Source organism: Lampris incognitus, chromosome 19 (assembly GCF_029633865.1).
Source record: "Lampris incognitus isolate fLamInc1 chromosome 19, fLamInc1.hap2, whole genome shotgun sequence".
NCBI lineage: Eukaryota > Metazoa > Chordata > Actinopteri > Lampriformes > Lampridae > Lampris > Lampris incognitus.
This window is the reverse complement of record NC_079229.1, coordinates 9,035,610-9,058,109: the sequence shown is the minus strand read 5'-3', so window position 1 is coordinate 9,058,109 and position 22,500 is coordinate 9,035,610. Positions and strand designations below refer to the sequence as shown.

Sequence of the window (22,500 nt, the reverse complement as noted above, 5' to 3'; positions counted from 1 at the left end):
GCTCGACACTACACCAGCTCGACACCACGCCAGCTCCCAGCTCGACACTACACCAGCTCGACACTACACCAGCTCGACACCACGCCAGCTCCCAGCTCGACACTACACCAGCTCGACACTACACCAGCTCGACACTACACCAGCTCGACACTACACCAGCTCGACACTACACCAGCTCCCAGCTCGACACTACACCAGCTCCCAGCTCGACACTACACCAGCTCGACACTACACCAGCTCGACACTACACCAGCTCGACACTACACCAGCTCGACACTACACCAGCTCGACACCACGCCAGCTCCCAGCTCGACACTACACCAGCTCGACACCACGCCAGCTCGACACTACACCAGCTCGACACTACACCAGCTCCCAGCTCGACACTACACCAGCTCGACACTACACCAGCTCCCAGCTCGACACCACGCCAGCTCGACACTACACCAGCTCGACACTACGCCAGCTCCCAGCTCGACACTACACCAGCTCGACACTACACCAGCTCGACACTACACCAGCTCCCAGCTCGACACTACACCAGCTCGACACTACACCAGCTCGACACTACACCAGCTCGACACTACACCAGCTCGACACCACGCCAGCTCCCAGCTCGACACTACACCAGCTCGACACTACACCAGCTCGACACCACGCCAGCTCGACACTACACCAGCTCCCAGCTCGACACTACACCAGCTCGACACTACACCAGCTCGACACTACACCAGCTCGACACTACACCAGCTCCCAGCTCGACACTACACCAGCTCGACACTACACCAGCTCGACACTACACCAGCTCGACACTACACCAGCTCGACACCACGCCAGCTCCCAGCTCGACACTACACCAGCTCGACACCACGCCAGCTCCCAGCTCGACACTACACCAGCTCGACACTACACCACCTCCCAGCTCGACACTACACCAGCTCGACACTACACCAGCTCGACACCACGCCACCTCCCAGCTCGACACTACACCAGCTCGACGCTACGCCAGCTCGACACCACGCCAGCTCGACACCACGCCAGCTCCCAGCTCGACACTACACCAGCTTGACACCACGCCAGCTCCCAGCTCGACACTACACCAGCTCGACACTACACCACCTCCCAGCTCGACACTACACCAGCTCGACACCACACCAGCTCCCAGCTCGACACTACACCAGCTCGACACCACACCAGCTCCCAGCTCGACACTACACCAGCTTGACACCACGCCAGCTCCCAGCTCGACACTACACCAGCTCGACACTACGCCACCTCCCAGCTCGACACTACACCAGCTCGACACTACACCACCTCCCAGCTCGACACTACACCAGCTTGACACCACGCCAGCTCCCAGCTCGACACTACACCAGCTCGACACTACACCACCTCCCAGCTCGACACTACACCAGCTCGACACTACGCCACCTCCCAGCTCGACACTACACCAGCTTGACACCACGCCAGCTCCCAGCTCGACACTACACCAGCTCGACACCACGCCACCTCCCAGCTCGACACTACACCAGCTCGACACCACACCAGCTCCCAGCTCGACACTACACCAGCTGATTTCACTGTTTAGTCCTCCCTGTCTGGTTGAAGGTCTGTTAATGCATGGTACTTGATGGAGTACCACATTGTTTTAAGAATTACTAATATGGTTGTGTAGTATGAATAATTGTAAGGAAATGTGATTTTTGTTGCCCTGACAACACTGTAACCTGGAAAGACCAGGGCCCATAGTTATCAAGCTGTAATGTTTATGGTTCATAATGCACGTGATGCTTCTTGTGTTGTAATTTGATGTCGTTTTGTTTTATTCACTGGGGGCGCTCTTGGTTCATGTTGTTGTATGTGGTTGTGGGTTGAACGAAAGAAGAAGAAAAACCCCGGAAATGTAGAATCGCTGTAGATAGTTACGATCGCCGAGCATGGAAGCTGAGTAAGTTAATAAAGGAGTTTAAACGTTAAGGTGCTGCCTTGGAATTGGATTTAATAACTTTACACAAGCGTCTCTGAATTACTCACTGGAATCAAAGCGAAAATAAAATGACAACTCTTCCTCAGAGTACGACTGAGGAGTTGGTTGTGGAGCTCCCTACACACTTTTTTTCTTCTTCTTCAATTTTCCCCCTTTTTCTCCCCAACTGTATCTGGCCAATTACCCCGCTCTTTTTGAGCCGTCCCGGTCGCTGCTCCACCCCCTCTCTGCTGATCCGGGGGCCGCCCCGAGACAAATACCCACATCCGACTTCCCAGCCGGGCGTCCCTTCCTACACACTCTCAGCTAGGAGGGGGAGAAACTGTGACGTCAGTATTTTACGACACTTTGAGCCGCAAAGTGAAATGGCGATGACGTCATGTAGTTCTCTCTGCAGTGCACGGTGTGTGGCTGTTGTGTACACACTTTTCATTAACCCCCCCCCCCCCTTTTTCTCACCAATTGTATCCGGCCAACTACCCCACTCTTCTGAGCCGTGCCGGTTGCTGCTGCGCCCCCTCTGCCGATCCAGGGGAGGGCTGCAGACCACCACATGCCTCCTCCGATACATGTGGAGTCGTCAGCCGCTTCTTTTCACCTGACAGTGAGGAGTTTCACCGGGGGGACATAGCGCGTGGGAGGATCACGCTATTCCCTCTAGTCCCCCCCCCCCGAACAGGCACCCTGACTGACCAGAGGAGGCGCTAGTGCAGCAACCAGGACACCTACCCACATCTGGCTTCCCACCCGCAGACACGGTCAACTGTGTCTGTAGGGACGCCCGACCAAGCCGGAGGTAACACGGGGATTCGATTTCATGAACTCTTCTGGATGACCTTTGACACCAATCAAGTGAGTGTTTGTGCACAAACAAAAGTTTGAGGCTGACAAGTCATGCAGACCCGAGCCATCTGACAGCTCTACGGATAAACAAATAGTTTACATCCGTCACTACATGTCTATGCTGTGGTGTTGGCGGAGATCCACAACATGCAGGCTTGTCCACACTCGGGGCAATAATGCTGATATACGGTCGGTCCATTTATAACACAGCTCCCGGGAAGCCAGCAGCAGCTTGCTGCACTATTTCTCTCTGAAAGATGAGGAAATGAATGAATCTGGGCATCGCTGGGGAGATTTCAGCGCAATCACACTTTGAGTTGTTCAGCTGATGGATGTTTGGGAAGGAGCTAAATCATCGCTGTGACACCGTTACATTTTTTTCCCGGAGGCCAAAAAGCGTGTTGTTGCAAGATCGCTTCTTTCCACAGAGATGGAGCGAGATCTGAGCATTGCTGGGAGAGATCACGCCGCACAATATCCCATCAGGATGGGCCCATTTCCTACTGTAAGACGCATGATGTGTGTGTGTGTGTGTGTGTGTGTGTGTGTGTGTGTGTGTGTGTGTGTTACCTGAAAGGAACCTAGGCCAAGGTCAAAGAGGATTTTGAAGTCCTCCATGCTCTTATCAGCCGTTTCCATATAGACAGACACCACGTAGTTCACCCCGAAGAGAGGGATGAGCAGCAGGGTGGACTTAGCCAGGCGTCTGGAACAAACGCACACCCGTAAATATATACTATATATACACACAGTGAAACACACATGCAAACATGAACACACACACAGAGACAGGTTTGAGTTGCACCGCTGGAAGCGGTAAGTCTCCTGGCGGGCTCTCGGACCGTACCTGTACTGTGATTGGTCGTTTCCTCCGACGTTAGAACAACGCAGTTTCTGGACCAGGATGCGAATGATGCTGATGAAGAGTATGAAGTTGATCTGGAGGCCGGAACCAGATTCCAGCACAGGAAGGAGGGAAGAAAGAACCAGTGTCTGAATCACCTTACTTTTTTTTTCTTTTTTCTTTTTTTTGTGGATTTTTACCCCCTTTTTTTCTCTCCAATTGTATCCGGCCAATTACCCCACTCTGCCAAGACGCCCCAGTCGCTGCTCCACCCCCTCTGCCGATCCAGGGGGGGCGGCAGACTACCAAATGCCTCCTCCCATACATGTGGAATCACCAGCTGCTTCTTTTCACCTGACAGTGAGGAGTTTCACCAGGGGGATGTAGCACGTGGGAGGATCACGCTATTCCCCCACAGTCCCCCCCCCCCACGAACAGCCGCCCTGACCGACCAGAGGAGTTACTAGTGCAGTGACCAGGACACATACCCACATCCAGCTTCCCACCCGCAGACACGACCAATTGAGTCTGTAGGGACGCCCGACCAAGCCGAAGGTAACACAGGGATTCAAACTAGCGATCGCTACGCTACCCGGCGACCCCCAGAATCACTTTAAAGTCCAAGGGATGTCCGGTTGGCGTGGTGGTCTATTCCGTTGTCTACCAATTGCCGGATCGAATCCCCTTGTTGGCCTCATCTGTGGGTGGGAAGCCGGATGTGGGTATGAGTCCTGGTCGCTGCATTATCGCCTCCTCTGGTCGGTTGGGGCGCCTGTTTGGGGGGAGGGGGAATAGCGTGATCCTCCCAAGTGCTACGTCCCCCTGGTGATACTCCTCACTGTCAGGTGAAAAGAAGCGGCTGGTGACTCCACGTGTGTGTGTGTGTGTGTGTGTGTGTGTGTATATATATATATATATATATATATATATATATATATATGAATGATAAGCAGTTCAGATAATGGATGGATGGATGGATGGATGGATGATATATACGTGTCACGTCTTACATGCGCATATGAGTTTTGAAGCAGGAAGGTACTAACAGCACATCTATTGCTGGTGAGCTGCTCGCTGTCAGCGGTCTGACCTACACTTAACCACAGCACAAAGCTGCAGACTCGTTTTGTTAAAGCACGGCTCTCGTGAGTGCAACACTGAGTCCAGATCCATAAACCTGCTGCCATACAGACAGCACCTGACGGAGAGAACAAACCATTCAGTGACCAAACTGTGAAACACGCGTCTAATGTGGGGAGATTTGTTTTTGTCACAGGGGAAAACATAATGGCGGTTTCGGGGCGCAAACCATCAGCCGTTTTGCGGCTAATGTTGTGACGACTGCAGATGCTGCTGAGAAACATAACCATAGTAAAGACAGCACCACCTTCAACATTTACCTCATATTCAAGTTTAACAGATAACTAGTATTTATAACTGTGACGCAAAGGATCGCACAAGCTTGTGTTTGGGACGATGTGATTTGTGAATTTATGCCGTACAGTGCTTGACGTAACAGCACATTTGAATGACAAGGAAGCAAACCAACGCCATAGAAAAGCCATTTTCTCTCCTATATTACTCAGCAGCCAACAGTCATCATAGTTCAGTTACTCCCGTTACTCGCCTGTTCATTGGTTATTTCTGCACTTGTTTTATAAGAAAATAAGACTTTAAAACGAGCCTCTCTTGTGTGTATGTGGGGAGTGTGTTTTTGAGTGTAGTGAAAATTAGAAGACGGCATATGAAAGCGAGCAGGGTTCGACCCCGGGCACGCGCCCAACCTGCCGCCTCCGGCCTCACATCAGCATAACCTCAAACCGGGCAGCCTGTCTAGCGGCTACGGCGGCAGCTGTTCTGACGTGTGTGCGGGGAGGAATAAAACTCACGATGACGGAGGCCATTATGGGCCAGTTGATCACCCTCTTGGGGACGGGGTCGTCATTCGTCTCCCAGCACCTGAAACACAGGAAGTCAAATCCAAAGGCAAGTCACGTTTCAAGGTCGCGAGACGTCGTTTTTACCTAATGGGGGATTTTTGGTTTTGCAACACACGCGAGGCAACACGCGGCGATAATAAACTAAATATAGAGACATAAAATCCATTAAGGGAGGCTTTGATGGGGGGGGGGGGGGTCTAAATGAGTATCTGTTACGGGAACGTGGGATGAATGAGAAGTCCGGTCTGTTTGATTTTAGCCTGAACCGAAAAGATGAAGAAGGCGTCTCAAATTCCACCAACAAAGAAGAGACCGGGGCAGTCTCCGGTTCCCTGGGTCTCAAACAGGACCCGTCTTACACAGGCGTCTCTGCTGAATGGCGACCTCGTCCTTACGCTGTCGCGCCGGTTTGTTTTCCAGGCCTTGAAACTGGGCCGCTCTACAGGTTGCAAAACCAGGACAATCCTAGTCTGTCTGTTTAATGCGGATGAGCGAGTGAAGCGGGTGAACGGTTGTTATCCTGGCCTTGACCTGTGAACTCCGTTATGATGCAGATAGGCACCAGGAAACAGATCACCGAAGAATTATTTTTAACCACTGCGAGGAGTGTTGGACTGTCCAAACAGGAGCGCAGCTCAGGCAGCACAGCAGGACACAGACTGTCTCGTTCATTTCTTAAGATGACCGGTTGAAGTACCACAACCACAGATGCTTCAGACAAACATCAACAACTCACATTTGTTGCACTCAAGTCATTCGCGTTCCAGCCTGCCCCCTTCATCCCCTCTCCGCATGAGGCTCAGGCCGGCTTTAAATGGGTTTAGAACAAGCCAACGTGACTTGGAAGTTGACGGAAAATTTGTCCCCCCGCCCCCAATTGTACTTGGCAGATTACACTATTTTTCCGAGCCGTCTCGGTCGCTGCTCCACCCCCTCTGCTGATCCGGGGAGGGCTGCAGACTACCACGTGCCTCCTCCGATACACGTGGAGTCGCCAGCTGCTTCTTTTCACCTGACAGTGAGGAGTTTCGCACATGGGAAGATCACACCATCCCCCCCCCCCCCGAACATGCGCCCTGACCGACCAGAGGAGGCGCTAGTGCAGCGACCAGGACACATACCCACATCCGGCTTCCCACCCACAGACACGGCCAATTGTGTCTGTAGGGACGCCCAACCAAGCCAGACGTAACACTGGGATCTGAACAGGCGATCCCTGCGTTGGTAGGCAATGGAATAGAACGCTATGCTACCCGGACGCCCTCTGAAAAATGTTCTTGACCATCCCTGTATGTACTCTGTTTTAATCCACAATCCTGTCATCGCTCTCATACACAACAGATGCCCTCTTGTTGCTCCGGTGTGCTGTTGGTTCTACCGCTCCTGCAAACCTGCCCGAAAGCGTCAGAGTTCATTCGACCCAAAGCAGATGTTGGCGAAGAAGAAGGTGGTGGGGGGGGGGGGGGGGTCGGACAGCGAGTCTGGCGATGCGACATAGACCCTCCATCAGCAATATCAGATCGTTGCAAAATAACATCCAAGGAGCTACACAATAACACCAGGGTCTGTTACGAGCACTGGGAAGTGGGCACTATAGTGCTTACTGAGACATGGGTGAGGTGGAAGGATTTTCCCTTACCCCGGCAGACAGAACAGCAGCTTTGGGAAAAGGCCGTGGTGGCGGCATCTGTGCATTTGTGAGTGATAAGAGGTTTCAACAGTCCACAGTAAGAGCGCAACGGTATGTAACCCTGACATTGAAATTGTTTGCTTATCCTTAAGACCCTTTTACCTGCCCAGAGAATCTGGTCATAATAATCCCCTGTGCAGCCTATATGTCTCCCATTGTGAATGCTACAAGAGCTGTGGGCTACATAACCGACTGTTTTTATACTTGATATTTTAACCATGCAAGCTAGAACTGGCGCTACCTGGTTATGAACAATATGTGAAATGTTTCACACGGAACAATAGAATTTGGACACGTGTTATGGGAATGTACAAAGTGCCTATACTGCTAGATTGAGGCCTCCTGTAGCAAATTCTGACAAGACAGTTTTGAAGAGCTGCAAACCAAAGACTAAAACCCTAGCTGTGTGGTCAAATGACAGTGTGGAATCTCTGAAAGTTTGTTTTCTCCACACTGACTGGAAAGTCTTCCATAGCCAGGATATAGACATAGCCACTGAGGCAATAACAGACTATGTACAGTTTTGCATAGACAACCTAGTCGTCAAAAATGAGGTTGCTGTCTATCCAAATAACAATCCGTACATTACAAAACAAATAAAAGTCTGCATTAACAGGAAAACAATAGCATGTAAAACCCAGTACCGCCTGCCACTCAGACCTGTGCAGAAGGAATTGAACCAGCAGCTGAGATTAGTCAGTAAATGACAGAAAGACATTTTAAAGGAAAACTAATAGTTCTAATTTGAAGAGACTATGGGACTCTATGAAGACGATCAAGAACTTGAAACCAGCTAAGAAGGGCTTGGTCACTTCAGATGACCTGAAAATGGCCAGTGATTTAAATAATTTTGGACTCTATCCCCCACGTAGTATGTCCACTAAATGTTTTGAGAACAGACTGTGGCTCGATCCTAGAACTATAGCTCCTGATGGGATGTCACCTTTTCTTTTAAAAACTTGTGCAGAAGTGCTAACACCAGCATGAAGCCCCATTTTTTCAATGATTCTTAGATATTCAAAAGGGTCCTGCTCTTTGGAAAAGGTCTATAATTATTCCTGTCCCTAAGAAAGCCCTTCCAACTGAAAATAATGAATTTAGACCAGTTGCCTCTTACTTCAGTTGTGATGAAATGCCTTGAGAAAGGTGTGGTGTCTATGTTGAAATTGGATGTGAACAGCAAAAAGACATGCATGTTCAGGTTAATACTCCTGTCTGTCCTCCTCACCAAGGCAATGGCAAGACAAATTGGAATTGGTCCCTGGGCGCTGCAGCTGCCCACTGCTCCTAGCTACAGCTAGGATGGGTTAAACGCACAGTGTAATTTCCCTACGGGGATCACTAAAGTATATCAAAATCAAAAAAAAAAAAAAAATCAAATTAGACCCATTACAGTTTGCTTACAGACAGGGATGGAGTACAGATGATGCTATTACTGCCATCATGCACTTGGTTTTAAAACATCTTGAGGACAGTAGAACTTAAGTTCGGCAGCTTTTTATTGATTTTAGCTCTGTTTTTAACACTTTTCAGCCATATCTTTTGAATTAGAAACTTAAGACAGCTGGATGTCAACTCTTCAGTTATAATTTTTAACTAACAGAACTCAGCGAGTTAAGGTGAATAACAATCTGTCTCAGCTAAAAACTATCAATACTGGAGTGCCACAGGGCTCCGTCAGCTCACCTCTTCTTTTTACACTGTACACAAATGAGCGCTCTGCCAGGCACTCACAGAACTACATTTTCAAACACTCAGATGATTCTGCCATGTTAAGTTTACTTTACAGGTATAATGATACAATTTTTTTTTCCTTCAGAAGTAAGGGAGTTGTTGATTGGTGCGACATAAATCACCTAATTTTGAATATAAATAAAACCGAGATTATTTTTGATCCTAAAGATGTTGGTGACTACAGTCCAGTGGTTATACATAACCGGCCAATTACACAAGTCCTATAAGTATCTTAGTGTCCACATTGGTAGCACTTTAACTGGAATATTCACGTTGACTGGGTATGTTCTCAACTCATCCAGAGAATGTATTTTTTTATGTAGATTGCGTCTGTATGGAGTCAAACAAAAACTTGTGTTTTTGCTTTATCCGGCTGTATTAGAAAGTGTACTCAGGTATGGAATGACTGCATGGTTTGGGAACCTTCCTGTGTCATCAAAATCAAAGTTATCTCATTTAGTTCAGACTGCAATGAAAATCATTGGTCAGAAAGATCATTATAATCTTCAGTCTCTCTTTGGTCAGTGCATACTTCAACAGGTAAAGAGAATCCTCTGTGGTCCATCCCACGTTCTGTACTCTCAGTATGAGCTGTTAGCATCAGGCAGGCAAATTTTAAACAGTAGCTTAAGCAGAAGGTATAGAGGCTGTGCTGCAGGACAAAAACACAAACTGATTGATGCCTCAGGTTCTGTTTTTTTTACCCCATATGTGTACTGTGTACTCTATATATATTTAATCCAGCACTGAGGATGCACAAGCCAGTGCATTCTTAGTGCTGGTCCCAAGCCCAGATAATTGGGGAGGGTTGCATAAAACAGGCACCGTAAAACCTTTGCCAAATCAAATATGTGGCTCATATATCAGATTTCCATACTAGATTGGTCAAGGCCTGGGTTACCAATGACCGCCACTGATACTGTTGCCAGCAGGGTGCCAGTGGAAACTACGCTACTGTTGGGCAAAGGAGAAGGAGAGCGGGAAGGCATGTCCAGAGGCAGCAGGAGAGGAGGAAGGGTAGGAGTGCAAGGTGAGAATCGGAACTTTGAATGTTGGCACTATGACTGGTAAAGAGAGAGAGTTGGCTGATATGATGGAGAGAAGGAAGGTAGATATACTGTGTGTGCAAGAGACCAGGTGGAAGGGGAGTAAGGCCAGGAGCATCAGAGGTGGGTTCAAACTCTTGTACCATGGTGTGCATGGGAGGACGAATGGGGTAGGGGCAATTCTGAAGGAAGAGGATGTCGACAGTGTGTTGGAGGTGAAGAACGTGTTGGACAGAGTGATGAGAATGAAGCTGGAAATCGAAGGTGTGATGATGAATGTTATCAGCGCGTAGGGCCCGCATGTTGGGCGTGAGATGGAAGAGAAAGAAGAAAGTGCACACAGGTGGACTATATCTTATGCAGGAGGGGCAATCTGAAAGGGATTGAAGACTGCAAGGTGGTGACAGGGGAGAACGTAGCTAGGCAGCATCGGCTGGTGTTCTGTAGGATAACTTTGGAGACCAAGAAGAGGAAGAGAGTGAATAATAACAATAATAGTAATCACTATATTTATATAGGATTTGTATATATTTATATAGAGTAAAGGCTGAGCCAAGGATCAAATGGAAATTGAAGAAGGAAGACTGTTGTGTGGAGTTCAGGAAGGAGTTAAGACAGGCTTGGGAAAGATTACAAAAACCATCTTGAATGCTACACATGTTGCCAAGATTTATATAGCCGTTACTGAGTATATCATGATGCCTTGTTCCATGTGCCTTGGTAGGGAAGAGTTACCAGATGGCTGGGCAACCACTGAAGAAATAGTGAGGGAGACAGCTAGGAAGGTACTTGGTGTGTCAGGACAGAGGAAGGAAGACAAGTAGACTTGGTGGTGGAACAAGGAAGTACAGCAAAGTATACAGAGGAAGAGGTTGGCAAAGAAGGAAGTGGGATAGGCAGAGAGATGAAGAAAGTAGACAGGAGTACAAGGAGATGCGGTGTAAAGCAAAGAGAGAGGTGGCAAAGGAAAAGACGTATGGTGAGTTGTATGACAGTTTAGACACTAAGGAAGGAGGACAGGACTTGTACCAACTGGCTAGACAGAGGGACCGAGCTGGGAAGGATGTGCAGCAGGTTAGGGTGATCAAGGATAGAGATGGAAATGTGCTGAAAAGTGAGGAGAGTGTGCTGAGAAGGTGGAAGGAGTACTCTGAGGGGCTGATGAATGAAGAAAATACTAAGAGAGAGAGAAGGTTGGATGATGTAGGCATAGTGAATCAGGAAGTGCAGTGGATTAGCAAGGAGGAAGTGAGGGCAGCTATGAAGAAGATGAAGAATGGAAAGGCAGTTGGTCCTGATGACATTCCAGATGGAGGCATGGAGATGTTTAGGAGAGATGGCAGTGGGGTTTTTAACTGGATTGTTTAGCACAATCATGGAAAGTGAGAGGATGCCTGAGGAGTGGAGAAGCAGCATACTGGTACCGATTTTCAAGAACAAGGGCGATGTGCAGAACTGCAGCAACTACAGAGGTATAAAGTTGATCAGCCACAGCATGAAGATATGGGAAAGAGTAATAGAAGCTAGGTTAAGAGGAGAGGTGACGATTAGCGAGCAGCAGTATGGTTTCATGCCATGAAAGAGCACCACAGATGCGATGTTTGCTTTGAGAATGTTGATGGAGAAGTACAGAGAAGGCCAGAAGGAGTTACATTGTGTCTTTGTAGATTTAGAGAAAGCATATGACAGGGTGCCGAGAGAGGAGGTGTGGTATTGTATGAGGAAGTCGGGAGTTCCAGAGAAGTATGTAGGAGTGGTGCAGGATATGTATGAGGGAAGTGTGACAGCGATGAGGTGTGTGGTTGGAATGACAGATGGGTTCAAGGTGGAGGTGGGATTACATCAAGGATCGGCTCTGAGCCCTTTCTTGTTTGCAATGGTGATGGACAAATTGACGGACGAGATCAGGCAGGAGTCTCCGTGGACGCGTGTTCATGGATGACATTGTGATCTGTAGTGAGAGTAGGGTGCAGGTTGAGGAGAGCCTGGAGAGGTGGAGGTGTGCACTGGAGAGAAGAGGAATGAAAGTCAGTAGGAGCAAGACAGAATACACATGCATGAACGAGAGGGAGAACAGTGGAATGATGAGGATCCAAGGAGTAGAGGTGATGAAGGTGGATGAGTTTAAATACTTGGGGTCAACCGTTAAAAGTCATGGGGAGTGTGGAAGAGAGGCGACAAAAATGCAGGCAGGGTGGAGTGGGTGGAGAAGAGTGTCAGGAGTGATTTGTGACAGAAGGGTACCAGCAAGACTTAAAGGGAAGGTTGACAAGATGGTCGTGAGACCAGCTATGTTATATCGTTTGGAGACAGTGGCACAGACGAAAAGACAGGAGGAGGAGCTGGAGGTGGCAGAGTTGAAGATGCTAAGATTTTCATTGGGAGTGACGAAGGAGGACAGGATTAGGAACGAATATATTAGAGGGACAGCTCAGGTTGGCCAGTTTAGAGACAAGGCGAGAGAGGCAAGATTGAGATGGTTTGGACATGTGTGGAGGAGAAATGCTGGGTATATTGGGAGAAGGATGCTGAATATGGAGTTACCAGGGAAGAGGAAAAGAGGAAGGCCAAAGAGGAGGCTTATGGATGTGGTGAGGGAGGACATGCAGGTGGCTGGTGTGACAGAGGAAGATGCAGAGGACAGGAAGAGATGGAAACAGATGATCCGCTGTGGTGACCCCTAACGGAAGCAGCCAAAAGTAGAAGCAGTAGTAGATGTGTACTCTCTGTCTTTTGTTTGCTGGTGTTGTGTGCCCATATGTGTTGACGGGTCTATCTCTGTCAAATTTCCCCACGGGGACAATGAAGTATATAGCTATCTATTTATCTATGTCATAGCAGGAAGTGTCAACTTACATTTTGTCCTCCAGGTATATCCTGCACAGTATCCATGCTGCAGCAAATATTGAAGGGATGCCTGCAGAATCAGAGCGAGAGAGAGAGAGAGAGAGACAGAGAGAGAGAGAGAGAGAGAGAGAGAGAGAGAGGGAGAGGGAGAGAGACAGAGAGAGAGAGAGAGAGAGAGAGAGAGAGAGAGGGAGAGAGACAGAGAGACAGAGAGAGAGAGAGAGAGAGAGGGAGAGAGACAGAGAGACAGAGAGAGAGAGAGAGAGAGAGAGAGAAAGAGCGAGAGAGAGAGAGAGACAGAGACAGAGAGAGAGAGAGAGAGAGAGAGAGAGAGACAGAGCGAGAGAGAGAGAGAGAGAGAGAGAGGAGTTATTTGGATGTATGAAGCTTTAAAGTGGTGAGTTTGATCTGTGTCCTCTGGACCACAAGCAGGTCCGTTCAACTTTCCATCAATGGAGAATATGAAGGGAACTTTCAGATGTGGCCCGCCAGTCACTCTGCCCTTAAAATGTGTTGACGATGGTCAGTATAGATGACACATGGCGCAGCTGTTACACATTTAAACAATACAAATGTTAGTGCTCAAAGTAAAACTTGTTCCTGGACTCCCGCTGCGCCAATGCAAAATTCTTTATTTTCACACAACAAACCAGGGTTTTGACAGCAACAGGGGAAAATACATACACATACAGGCAAAGACATATGCTTTTATACACACACACACACACACACACACAGCGTGAGCTAAGAAGCAGTACATTAGAGTCGATGCCGTGTTAACACGCGGTGGCTGAAGGTGTCCCATGCCAGCGGCTGACACAAAACATACGTAGGAACGGGGGAAGTGACTGCGGACACATGAACACAGACTGTTTACATACCAGCCTCTTATTAAACACACGCCTCCATCTTACCCATCAATCCCACTCCACGTGGTGCGAGGAGATGTATGTCGTGTGTGTGTGTGTGTGTGTGTGTGTGCGCGTGCGTCAGTATGAGTGTGTGCGTTTGCTTAAACGCAGGTGTCTGTATATGTAGGAAAAAAACCCCCATACAATCACTCTTCTGTCATCGCCCAGTAACTGCTTGTTGTACTGGACAGTATCTGGCAGCACTTTTCCGGGGAAAATACTACATGATGCACAGCAGTTCACGTCTTTACCACACCAGCCAAACGCAGGAGAAGTTTTGAGTGGCGAGTTTTAAGAGGAAGTAAAGTAGCTAACAAGCATATATATATATATATATATATATAGAATATAGACTATAGAGAGAACAAGTTGGTAGAAGATCGTTATTAAGTTGTTTACACCGCTTCCAGTGTGGGAAGATGGCAGCGCAAATTCACGTTTCTGGCAGCCTCACCCAGTACCGGCTGGGATCAGCTGAGAGAGCCTGGTCTGCTGCATCCTGTGGCCCCAGGGACCACGGCCCTATCCGGAGCTGCGCCTGAAGAGGGAACACCGAGGATGCGGAAGCGGGGCAAGCTAAGCTAACTGCTAGCCCATGCCAACCGTCAATTCCGATCACACCGAGGGTGGTCGGGCGGCGGCCTCGCCTAGCGTTGCCTGTGTTTTTAGTGTTGTCGTGTGGAGTGCGGGGAGGTGTGGTGAAGGTGTCTGGTAGGCAGAGCTGGCTTTGGATTGGTTGAGGGAGCCTGGTCTGCTGCGTATGGTGGGCCCAGGGACCACGGGCCTGACCAGAGCTGTGACCGAGGAGGTAACACCAAGGTCGGTCTGACAGGACGTGGAAGCGGGGCAGGCTAAGCTAACTGCTAGCCCATGCAGACCGGCAGTTCCGACAGTCATCCTGGCTGGTGTTCGTTCTCTTGGACAGTGATGTTTTGTTTAGTCTGGATATATGTGTTAGTTTGGATATGTGTGTTCTTGTAGTAGTTGTAGTTTTTGGAAATGTGTTTTTGTCTTTGTGTTGCACTGCTGTGGGCTGGGGGAAACGATATTCCGTCTAATTCCATGTACTTTCGTACATGGAATAAAATGACAAGTGTTCCTGATTCCTGATTTATTAACAGACGCCACAGCATCACTCATTAAAACTCAGCTTCAGCGATGCTCTGGGTCGGGCAGAGGGGAAGGTGCTGACACAACAGCACTGGTCAAACACCAGTTTGAGCCCCAGTATCACCATAGGTGTCATTTAGTTAAATCAGACAGCAAATAAACGCTGTACAACTTTCGTGAGTTTGCATCCATCTAATGATGAGGAACCATACGATCAGCCTCGTCCCTCTTAACCTTCCACAGCTTTCCAGTTTCACCAGTGGGAAGAGTAAAGTTTATTCTCATCTTCAACACAACTGCAACATTAATGCAAGATGGATGCAGGAGAAAATGATTATAGGAGCCACTCCCTGTGTAGCTGGTCTCAGACTCTAGTGGCTTGTACACTTTGAAGATGAATTGTGTGTTACGTACAGACTGTGCAGATTATATACACACCGTATGAACAGTCCCTGAAGGTGAAAGCTTCCTGTCTAGTTAATGGTACCTTCACATGTAAATGTTTTTTTTTCAGTGACGGGAGTCGTGCAGCTGCCCTACATTTCCCTTAATTTTATGTGCTTCGTTTTAGATCTAGTTGGAACATTTATTCACAATGTTCCAGAGTATGGTGAGGCGGTGAACACCTGTGATTTGCATAAAGTTGAGCAGCAGTCTTCTTCATGTAAAAGTGGGGTAGCCAACACCACACATCACCTCCAGAAACTTTTTTTTTGGGGGGGGGGGTTCTCCCCAATTGTACCTGGCCAATTACCCTATTTTCCGATCCGTCCCGGTCTCTGCTCCAACCTCTCTGCCGTTCCGGGGAGGGCTGCAGACTACAGACTACCACATGCCTCCCCTCCTATACATGTGGAGCCACCAGCCGCTTCTTTTCACCTGACAGTGAGGAGTCTCGCCAGGGAGACGCAGCATGTGGGAGGATCACACTATTCCTCCCTGTTCCCCCTCTCCCCTGAACAGGCGCCCCGACCGACCAGAGGAGGTGCTAGTGCAGCAACCAAGACACATACCCACATCCGACTTCCCACCCGCAGACACGGCCAAGTGTGTCTGTAGGGACGCGCGACCAAGCCGGAGGCAACACAGGGATTCGAACCAGCAATTGGTAGGCAACGGAATAGACCGCCACGCCACTCAGACACCCCCTCCGGAAACTCTTTGTGCGCCACCAGCCTGCATCACACGCCGCCTACATGGAAAATGAATGGAAAGCGAGGAACTGTCATTTACATTTGAGCACCTTAGGACCGGGTGTGTGCAGATTTTCACTCTAGTGTAAAACCACACCAGCTGACTTCACAGATTAACACACCTTCAGCCAAAGCTGGTGCAGTGCAGTGTTGGGTTGGAAAGAAAACCCGCACACACATGACTCTCCATTGTACACGGGTGAGTATCACTGATCTACAGAGACTAGCTTGGCACCAAAGGGACAAACCGTCACATGGGCTGTGCAGAGTGTGCGACCACACAGGGCCTCGTGCCTGCCTGCAATCCTGCATTTTGTTTAATATGAAATGAAAACCACTTTATTTGAGTTTATTCTTACAATGAAATGGGTTCTCTGCATTTAACCCATAGGAGCAGTGGGCAGCTGCAGCACCCGGGGACCAACTCCACTTCTTCTTTCCACTGCCTTGCTCAGGGGCACAGGCAGGAGTATTAACCCTAACATGCATGTCTTTTTGATGGTGGGAGGAAAGCGGAGCAGCCGGAGGAAACCCACAAAGACGCAAAAAGACCTGGAATGGCCTGGGGTTCGAAGGCAGGACCTTCTCGCTGTGAGGCAACAACGCTAACCAATGGGCCACCGTGCTGCCCCAATAATAAAACTGATAATTCAATTCAATTTCAATTCAATTTATTGCCATTAAAAACAATGTGCAGGCACATGTTAAAAATGAAATGATATAAAATGATATAATAATTATATAATGATAATATAATAATATAAATAATAAATTATATATAATAATATCATTATATGTAATTATATATAATTATATACAATAATTCAATAATATAATTGTATATTTTTTTTTAATTACTTTTCTTGACCCCACATGCTTCTAAAGTGAACCTCCTGTGTGTCAGCTCCATTATGCATATCAAGGTCACATGAAAAAAATCAAACAAATTGTTCAGCTTTTTTGTTTTTGCTAATGCGTCGTTACGTAGCGCGTGCTCCATCTCGCTGCTCGCCGAGGAAGAGGAAGAAGAGGAAACAATGTCGGCTGCACAGGAGCACGGCCGACTTCGTAAACATGAGTCGGATGCTGAGAAACAGAAACATTTTTTAAAAGAAGGTAGACTTTCATAAGTCACTGTGAGGATAGCTGGATAAATTTGTCAGCGCTTCTAGGGATGTGGTGGATGAGCAGGCGTTGAAAGCTGGCGGGTGTATGTGACTGACCGTAGGCTACATGTGATGACCGGTCTGAAAGATGATCTCAAAGCTGAATAAAACGTAGGTTATACACCTGAAATACCGAATTCTAACATACGGTCATGCTGCAACGTGCCAAAATAACGTGACAGCTGAGCTCACTTGATAATATAAAGTCAACAGCTCTACAGTTGATTGTTTTTTTTTTCTTTTGAAGGACTAACAGCACCAAGTCACAGCTGAGGTCATGTGCATGATGATGCTGCGTTATTCTACTTGTTAAAATGTACTGCACTGCAAGTACATGTGCAGTATAGATCTAGATGTGTGTGGTTGTGATTCATGTGCATGTATATTAATGAGCAGGGACTCACACTCCCCTGTGACGGCCCTGCCAAAGTATACTACCCCCACCCCACCCCGACCCTTATTGGTACTCAATAAGCAGGTTCGAGGTCAGCCCCCCTCACCTCTCACACATTGTTGGAGGTTCAGCGCTGAACTTTGTCTGTGAGTTTCCGGGTCAAAAGTCAGCACTGTGACACATCCAGCACAGCTCGTACTTCTAAAGTAAACAATTCTTTGTTCCTCACGTGTTCCTCAACCCATTGCTGAAGTGGGATTTTTTTTGGGGGGGGGGGTCTTGATCATGACCATCAGATCAGTTGGATGTGACAATCTATCTTTAGTGCTTAAAACAGGTTTCTTTGAAAAAGAACAGCATCAAACCGGCATACTTTGTGGAGCAAAACTCTGTTTCCGTTCCATTATCCAAGCCGCTTATCCCAACCAGGGTCGTGGGATTCTGGAGCCTAGCCCAGCAGTCATTGGTCGGCAGGCGGGGAGACACCCTGGGCAGGCCGCCAGGCCATCAGAAGGCCAACACATTCACACCTAGGGGCAATTTTTAGTACGGCCGATTCACCTGACCTACATGTGTTTGGACTGTGGGAGGAAACCGGAGCCCCCGGAGGAAACCCACACACACACGGGGAGAACATGCAAACTCCACACAGAGGACGACCTGGGATGACCCCCAAGGTTGGACAACCCCAGAGTTCGAACCCAGGACCTTCTTGCTGCGAGGTGACTGCGCTAACCTCTGCGCCACCGCACTGCCAAAAACTGTTTCATTATTGACAAATGGACGCCATACCTTTCTTTTTACCTTCTGACAGTGGGAAGGAACTGGAAGAAGAGGACATTTCCCAAACAGATCCATATCAGGACGGAGATTAAGGACTGTAGCAGGAGTGCATAACAGTGGGACTTCCTCAGTACAAACATGCATGCTGAGACTTAAACATAGCAGATCTTCATCAGCCCTGGAAGTCCTTTACCTCAGAGTCCTTTATCTCCTCCACTTTCCCCACATCGGTCATTTCTTCATTCAACTATGCAGCTGTTACATTCATCCCAAACCCAGGAGCTGGACATGAACAACAACACTCATCTTCTCTGGTTTTACACACTGGATCTCAAGACATCATGATAAATACACATTTTCATGGCTCGTGGTTCCACACAAATGTGTTGAGTAACTTCTAATTCCTCAAGCACACAGTCATAATATTAATAAATCAAGCTGCTTAGAGGTTACTCAACACTGCTGCCTGCAGCCACCTGTCACATTTTTGAATAAATCCAATACTTCTTGTTGCGAGTGATATTTTATAATTTTGGAAATTTTTTTTCTTTTTGGATTTCCCCCCCCCATTTTTCCCCCCCAGTTGCACCTGGCCAATTACCCCACTCTTTCCGAGTCGTCCCGGTCGCTGCTCCACCCCCTCTGCCGATCCGGGGGAGGGCTGCAGACTACCACATGCCTCCTCCGATACATGTGGGGTCGCCAGCCGCTTCTTTTCGCCTGGCAGTGAGGAGTCTCACCAGGGGGATGTAGCACGTGGGAGGATCACGCTATTCCCCCCAGTTCCGCCCCCCCTTGAACAGCCGCCCCGACCGACCAGAGGAGGCGCTAGTGAAGCGACCAGGACACATATCCACATCGGGCTTCCCACCCGCAGACACAACCGATTGTGTCTGGAGGGACGCCTGACCAAGCCGGAGGTAACATGGGGATTCGAACCAGCGATCCCCGTATTGGTAGGCAACAGACTGGTATGCAACCCGGACATTGAAAATGTGACAATGTTTAGTTATTCATTAGTCTTAAATATAGAAGATCCGGTCTGTGAAAAAAGAAATCATCAGTGTTCTACCCATTTCCTGACAGTAGTAACAGACAGGAGAAGAGGGAAAAAAAGCAGCGGTCAATAGAAGAGTGTTGGTGCGAGTGTTAAATGAATCCTCCTCCTACCCCATCCGATGAGCATGTAGATGGTCAGGCATGTGGAGTAGGCGTGCATGACCAGCAGCAGGGTGTGCAGGTACAGACCCTCCACCAGCAGCCAGAAGAAGTTCGCCATGATGAAGTAGTTGAAGAACACCAGGCTGGTCTTACAGCCGACCTGCAACGACAACAAAACCGATGAGGAAAATACAGTCAACAACACAACCCCCCCCCCCAAAAAAACACAACAACAAGAAAATAGAGTCAATGAAGTAATAAACAAATTACAAGCTTGATTCTGAAAAAGTGTCACTCACAACCTTAGGGGGCGCACTGACTGAAAAGACACCCATGCTCGCCTGCACCTCTGCAAGCAAGACACGTTCACAAGGTGCCATCATGATGGTGGTTAGGTATGGTCACCAAACAGCAAAAAGAGTGAAGAAGTTGCAGACGTTTTGGGTGAGGCCCGTGTCATTTCTAGGTGAGCTACAGCCTCCATTACCCTACTTACCCCTAGTGGCAAACTCAGTAATGACAGAGATCACTGACATTTTTAAATGATGAAGATGCTCACTGAAACCAGACTGACCTCTGATTTTACAGGAAAAAAAAACTTGCTCTGAATGATATTGCTTTCCAGACTTCAAAAACAACAACAAAAAAACAAAAGAATATTGGGGGCGTCCGGGTGGCGTAGCAGTCTATTTTGTTGCCTACCAACATGGGGATCACCGGTTTGATTCCCCGCGTTACCTCCGGCTTGGTCGGGCGGCCCTACAGACACAATTAGCCGTGTCTGCAGGTGGGAAACCGGATGTGGGTCTGTGTCCTGGTTGCTGAACTAGCGCCTCCTCTGTTCGGCCGGGGCGCCTGTTCAGGGGGGAGGGGGAACTGGGGGGAATAGCGTGATCATCCCACGCGCTACGGCCCCCTGGCGAAACTCCTCACTGTCAGGTGAAAAGAAGCGGCTGGCGACTCCACATGTATCAGAGGAGGCATGTGGTAGTCTGCAGCCCTCCCCGGATCGGCAGAGGGGGTGGAGCAGCGACTGGGACGGCTCGGAAGTGGGGTAATTGGACGGGTATAGTTGGGGGGAAAAGGGGGGAAAAGAATAGAATACACTTTATTTGTCATTTGTGCATACATACGATGACATTAACCCATCCTACTGTACAGGAGCAGTGGGGCAGCTGCAGCACCCGGGGACCAACTCCAGTTCTTCTTTCCAATGCCTTGCTCAGGGGCACAGGCTGGAGTACTAACCCTAACATGCATGTCTTTTTGATGGTGGGAGGAAACCAGAGCACCCGGAGGAAACCCACGCAGACACGGGGAGAACATGCAAACTCCACATAGAAAGGACCTGGGGCGGGGCCTGGGGTTCGAACCCAGTGGCTTCTTGCTGTGAGGCAGCAGTGTTAACCACGGGGCCACCGTGCCGCCCATCTAACATAGACACAGACTTGATTTGTAATGTATATGACATTTCTGGGTTTTCAGCTCACACAGTCCTGTAGGCAGAACAGGAAGGTACAGACTCTGCCTTTCGTCGTCTCTCTCCCTGCGTTTTGTCCTCCCCACGCCCCCGTCAGGATGCCCCAGCTACCTGCTCAACCATATCCACTCCACACCCAGATGACTTCAACACGACCGGGTCTCCAGAGGCTGCGTGACAGCCAACAGTGACAGGTCCATCAATAGTTAACACTAAAAGCCTTAATGGGACAAACGGGACCGCGATCTCATCTCCCATTTACTGAGAGAGAGAGAGAAGAAGAAGAACAAGCAGTGGCGGCTCATTCCCTTTCAATCTTCTCTCCTTTTGTTTAGTTCTCACCTCACTCACCGCTTCTTTCTCTCCCTCCATCTTTTCTCTCTCTCACTCTTTTCTTTCTACCTGTGAACTTTCAATATCAAATATTTAAGCCTGCATACATTCTGCACATCCACAAAGCTAAACACTTGTGACACGCTTCTTCTATTTTAATGCACATTAAATTGTATTTTCTGTGTGTGTGTGTGTGAGAGAGAGAGACAGTGAGAGAGAGAGAGAGAGAGAGAGAGAGAGAGAGAGAGAGAGAGAGAGAGAGAGAGAGAGAGAGAGAGAGAGCGTGTGTGTGATATGACCGGTGTGTCCAGAAGGGGGCGCAGTCTTGAAGCCATATATAAAATAAGGGGGGGGGACATGTTAGGGAGCAGCGGAGGGATGGAAATAATACTGGATTTATTTCATATGTTGGTTTTGTGATTTGTAAAATAAAAAAATCCAATAAATATAAGTTTAAAGGATAATAATAATAAATAAGCCGTTTTGGAGTCCAGCTCAAAAGTCAAGTGCTGAAAAAACTACAAATTCACGTCTGAGTCAGTATGGTTGATAAGTTTTACATTTTGGCTGATATATACACATGTTGACTTATTTGGAGTTTCCGGGAGGTAGTAAACTTTAAATTTAAAAAAACATGTTTTTTTTGAGCTGAAAACATGTTGGTTTTTCTCATGGCTAGTAAATCTGACGCCCAGGAGAAAATAGAAAATCAACAAAAAAACAAGACCACAAGCATCCCACAATCACTTTCAGGGAGAACATTTACACAGTTTTTTTTAAGGATAAAACACATTTTACAATCAAACCCCCTCCTAATTACCTGTCATATGGACACATCAGAGACAACATTATCCCATACCGTGTAGCCAGGACATTATCTCATACTGTGGAGCCAGGACATTATCCCATACTGTGTAGCCAGGACATTATCCCATACCGTGGAGCCAGGACATTATCCCATACTGTGTAGTCAGGACATTATCCCATACTGTGTAGCCAGGACATTATCCCATACTGTGTAGTCAGGACATTATCCCA

General features: G+C 48.2%; 1 protein-coding gene across 1 annotated transcript in view; it reads right to left on the bottom strand.

Moving 5' to 3' along the window:
- Positions 1 to 22,500, bottom strand: part of LOC130129897 (vasoactive intestinal polypeptide receptor 2-like) — a 75,521-nt gene that overhangs the window by 5,443 nt on the left and 47,578 nt on the right. The window contains exons 7-11 of the mRNA XM_056299578.1: positions 19,659 to 19,809; positions 12,941 to 13,001; positions 5,564 to 5,633; positions 3,678 to 3,769; positions 3,401 to 3,536 (exon numbers count right to left, since the gene is read on the bottom strand). Of these exons, the coding sequence (XP_056155553.1) occupies positions 3,401 to 3,536; positions 3,678 to 3,769; positions 5,564 to 5,633; positions 12,941 to 13,001; positions 19,659 to 19,809 (510 nt within the window). The remainder of the gene's footprint in view (positions 1 to 3,400; positions 3,537 to 3,677; positions 3,770 to 5,563; positions 5,634 to 12,940; positions 13,002 to 19,658; positions 19,810 to 22,500) is intronic.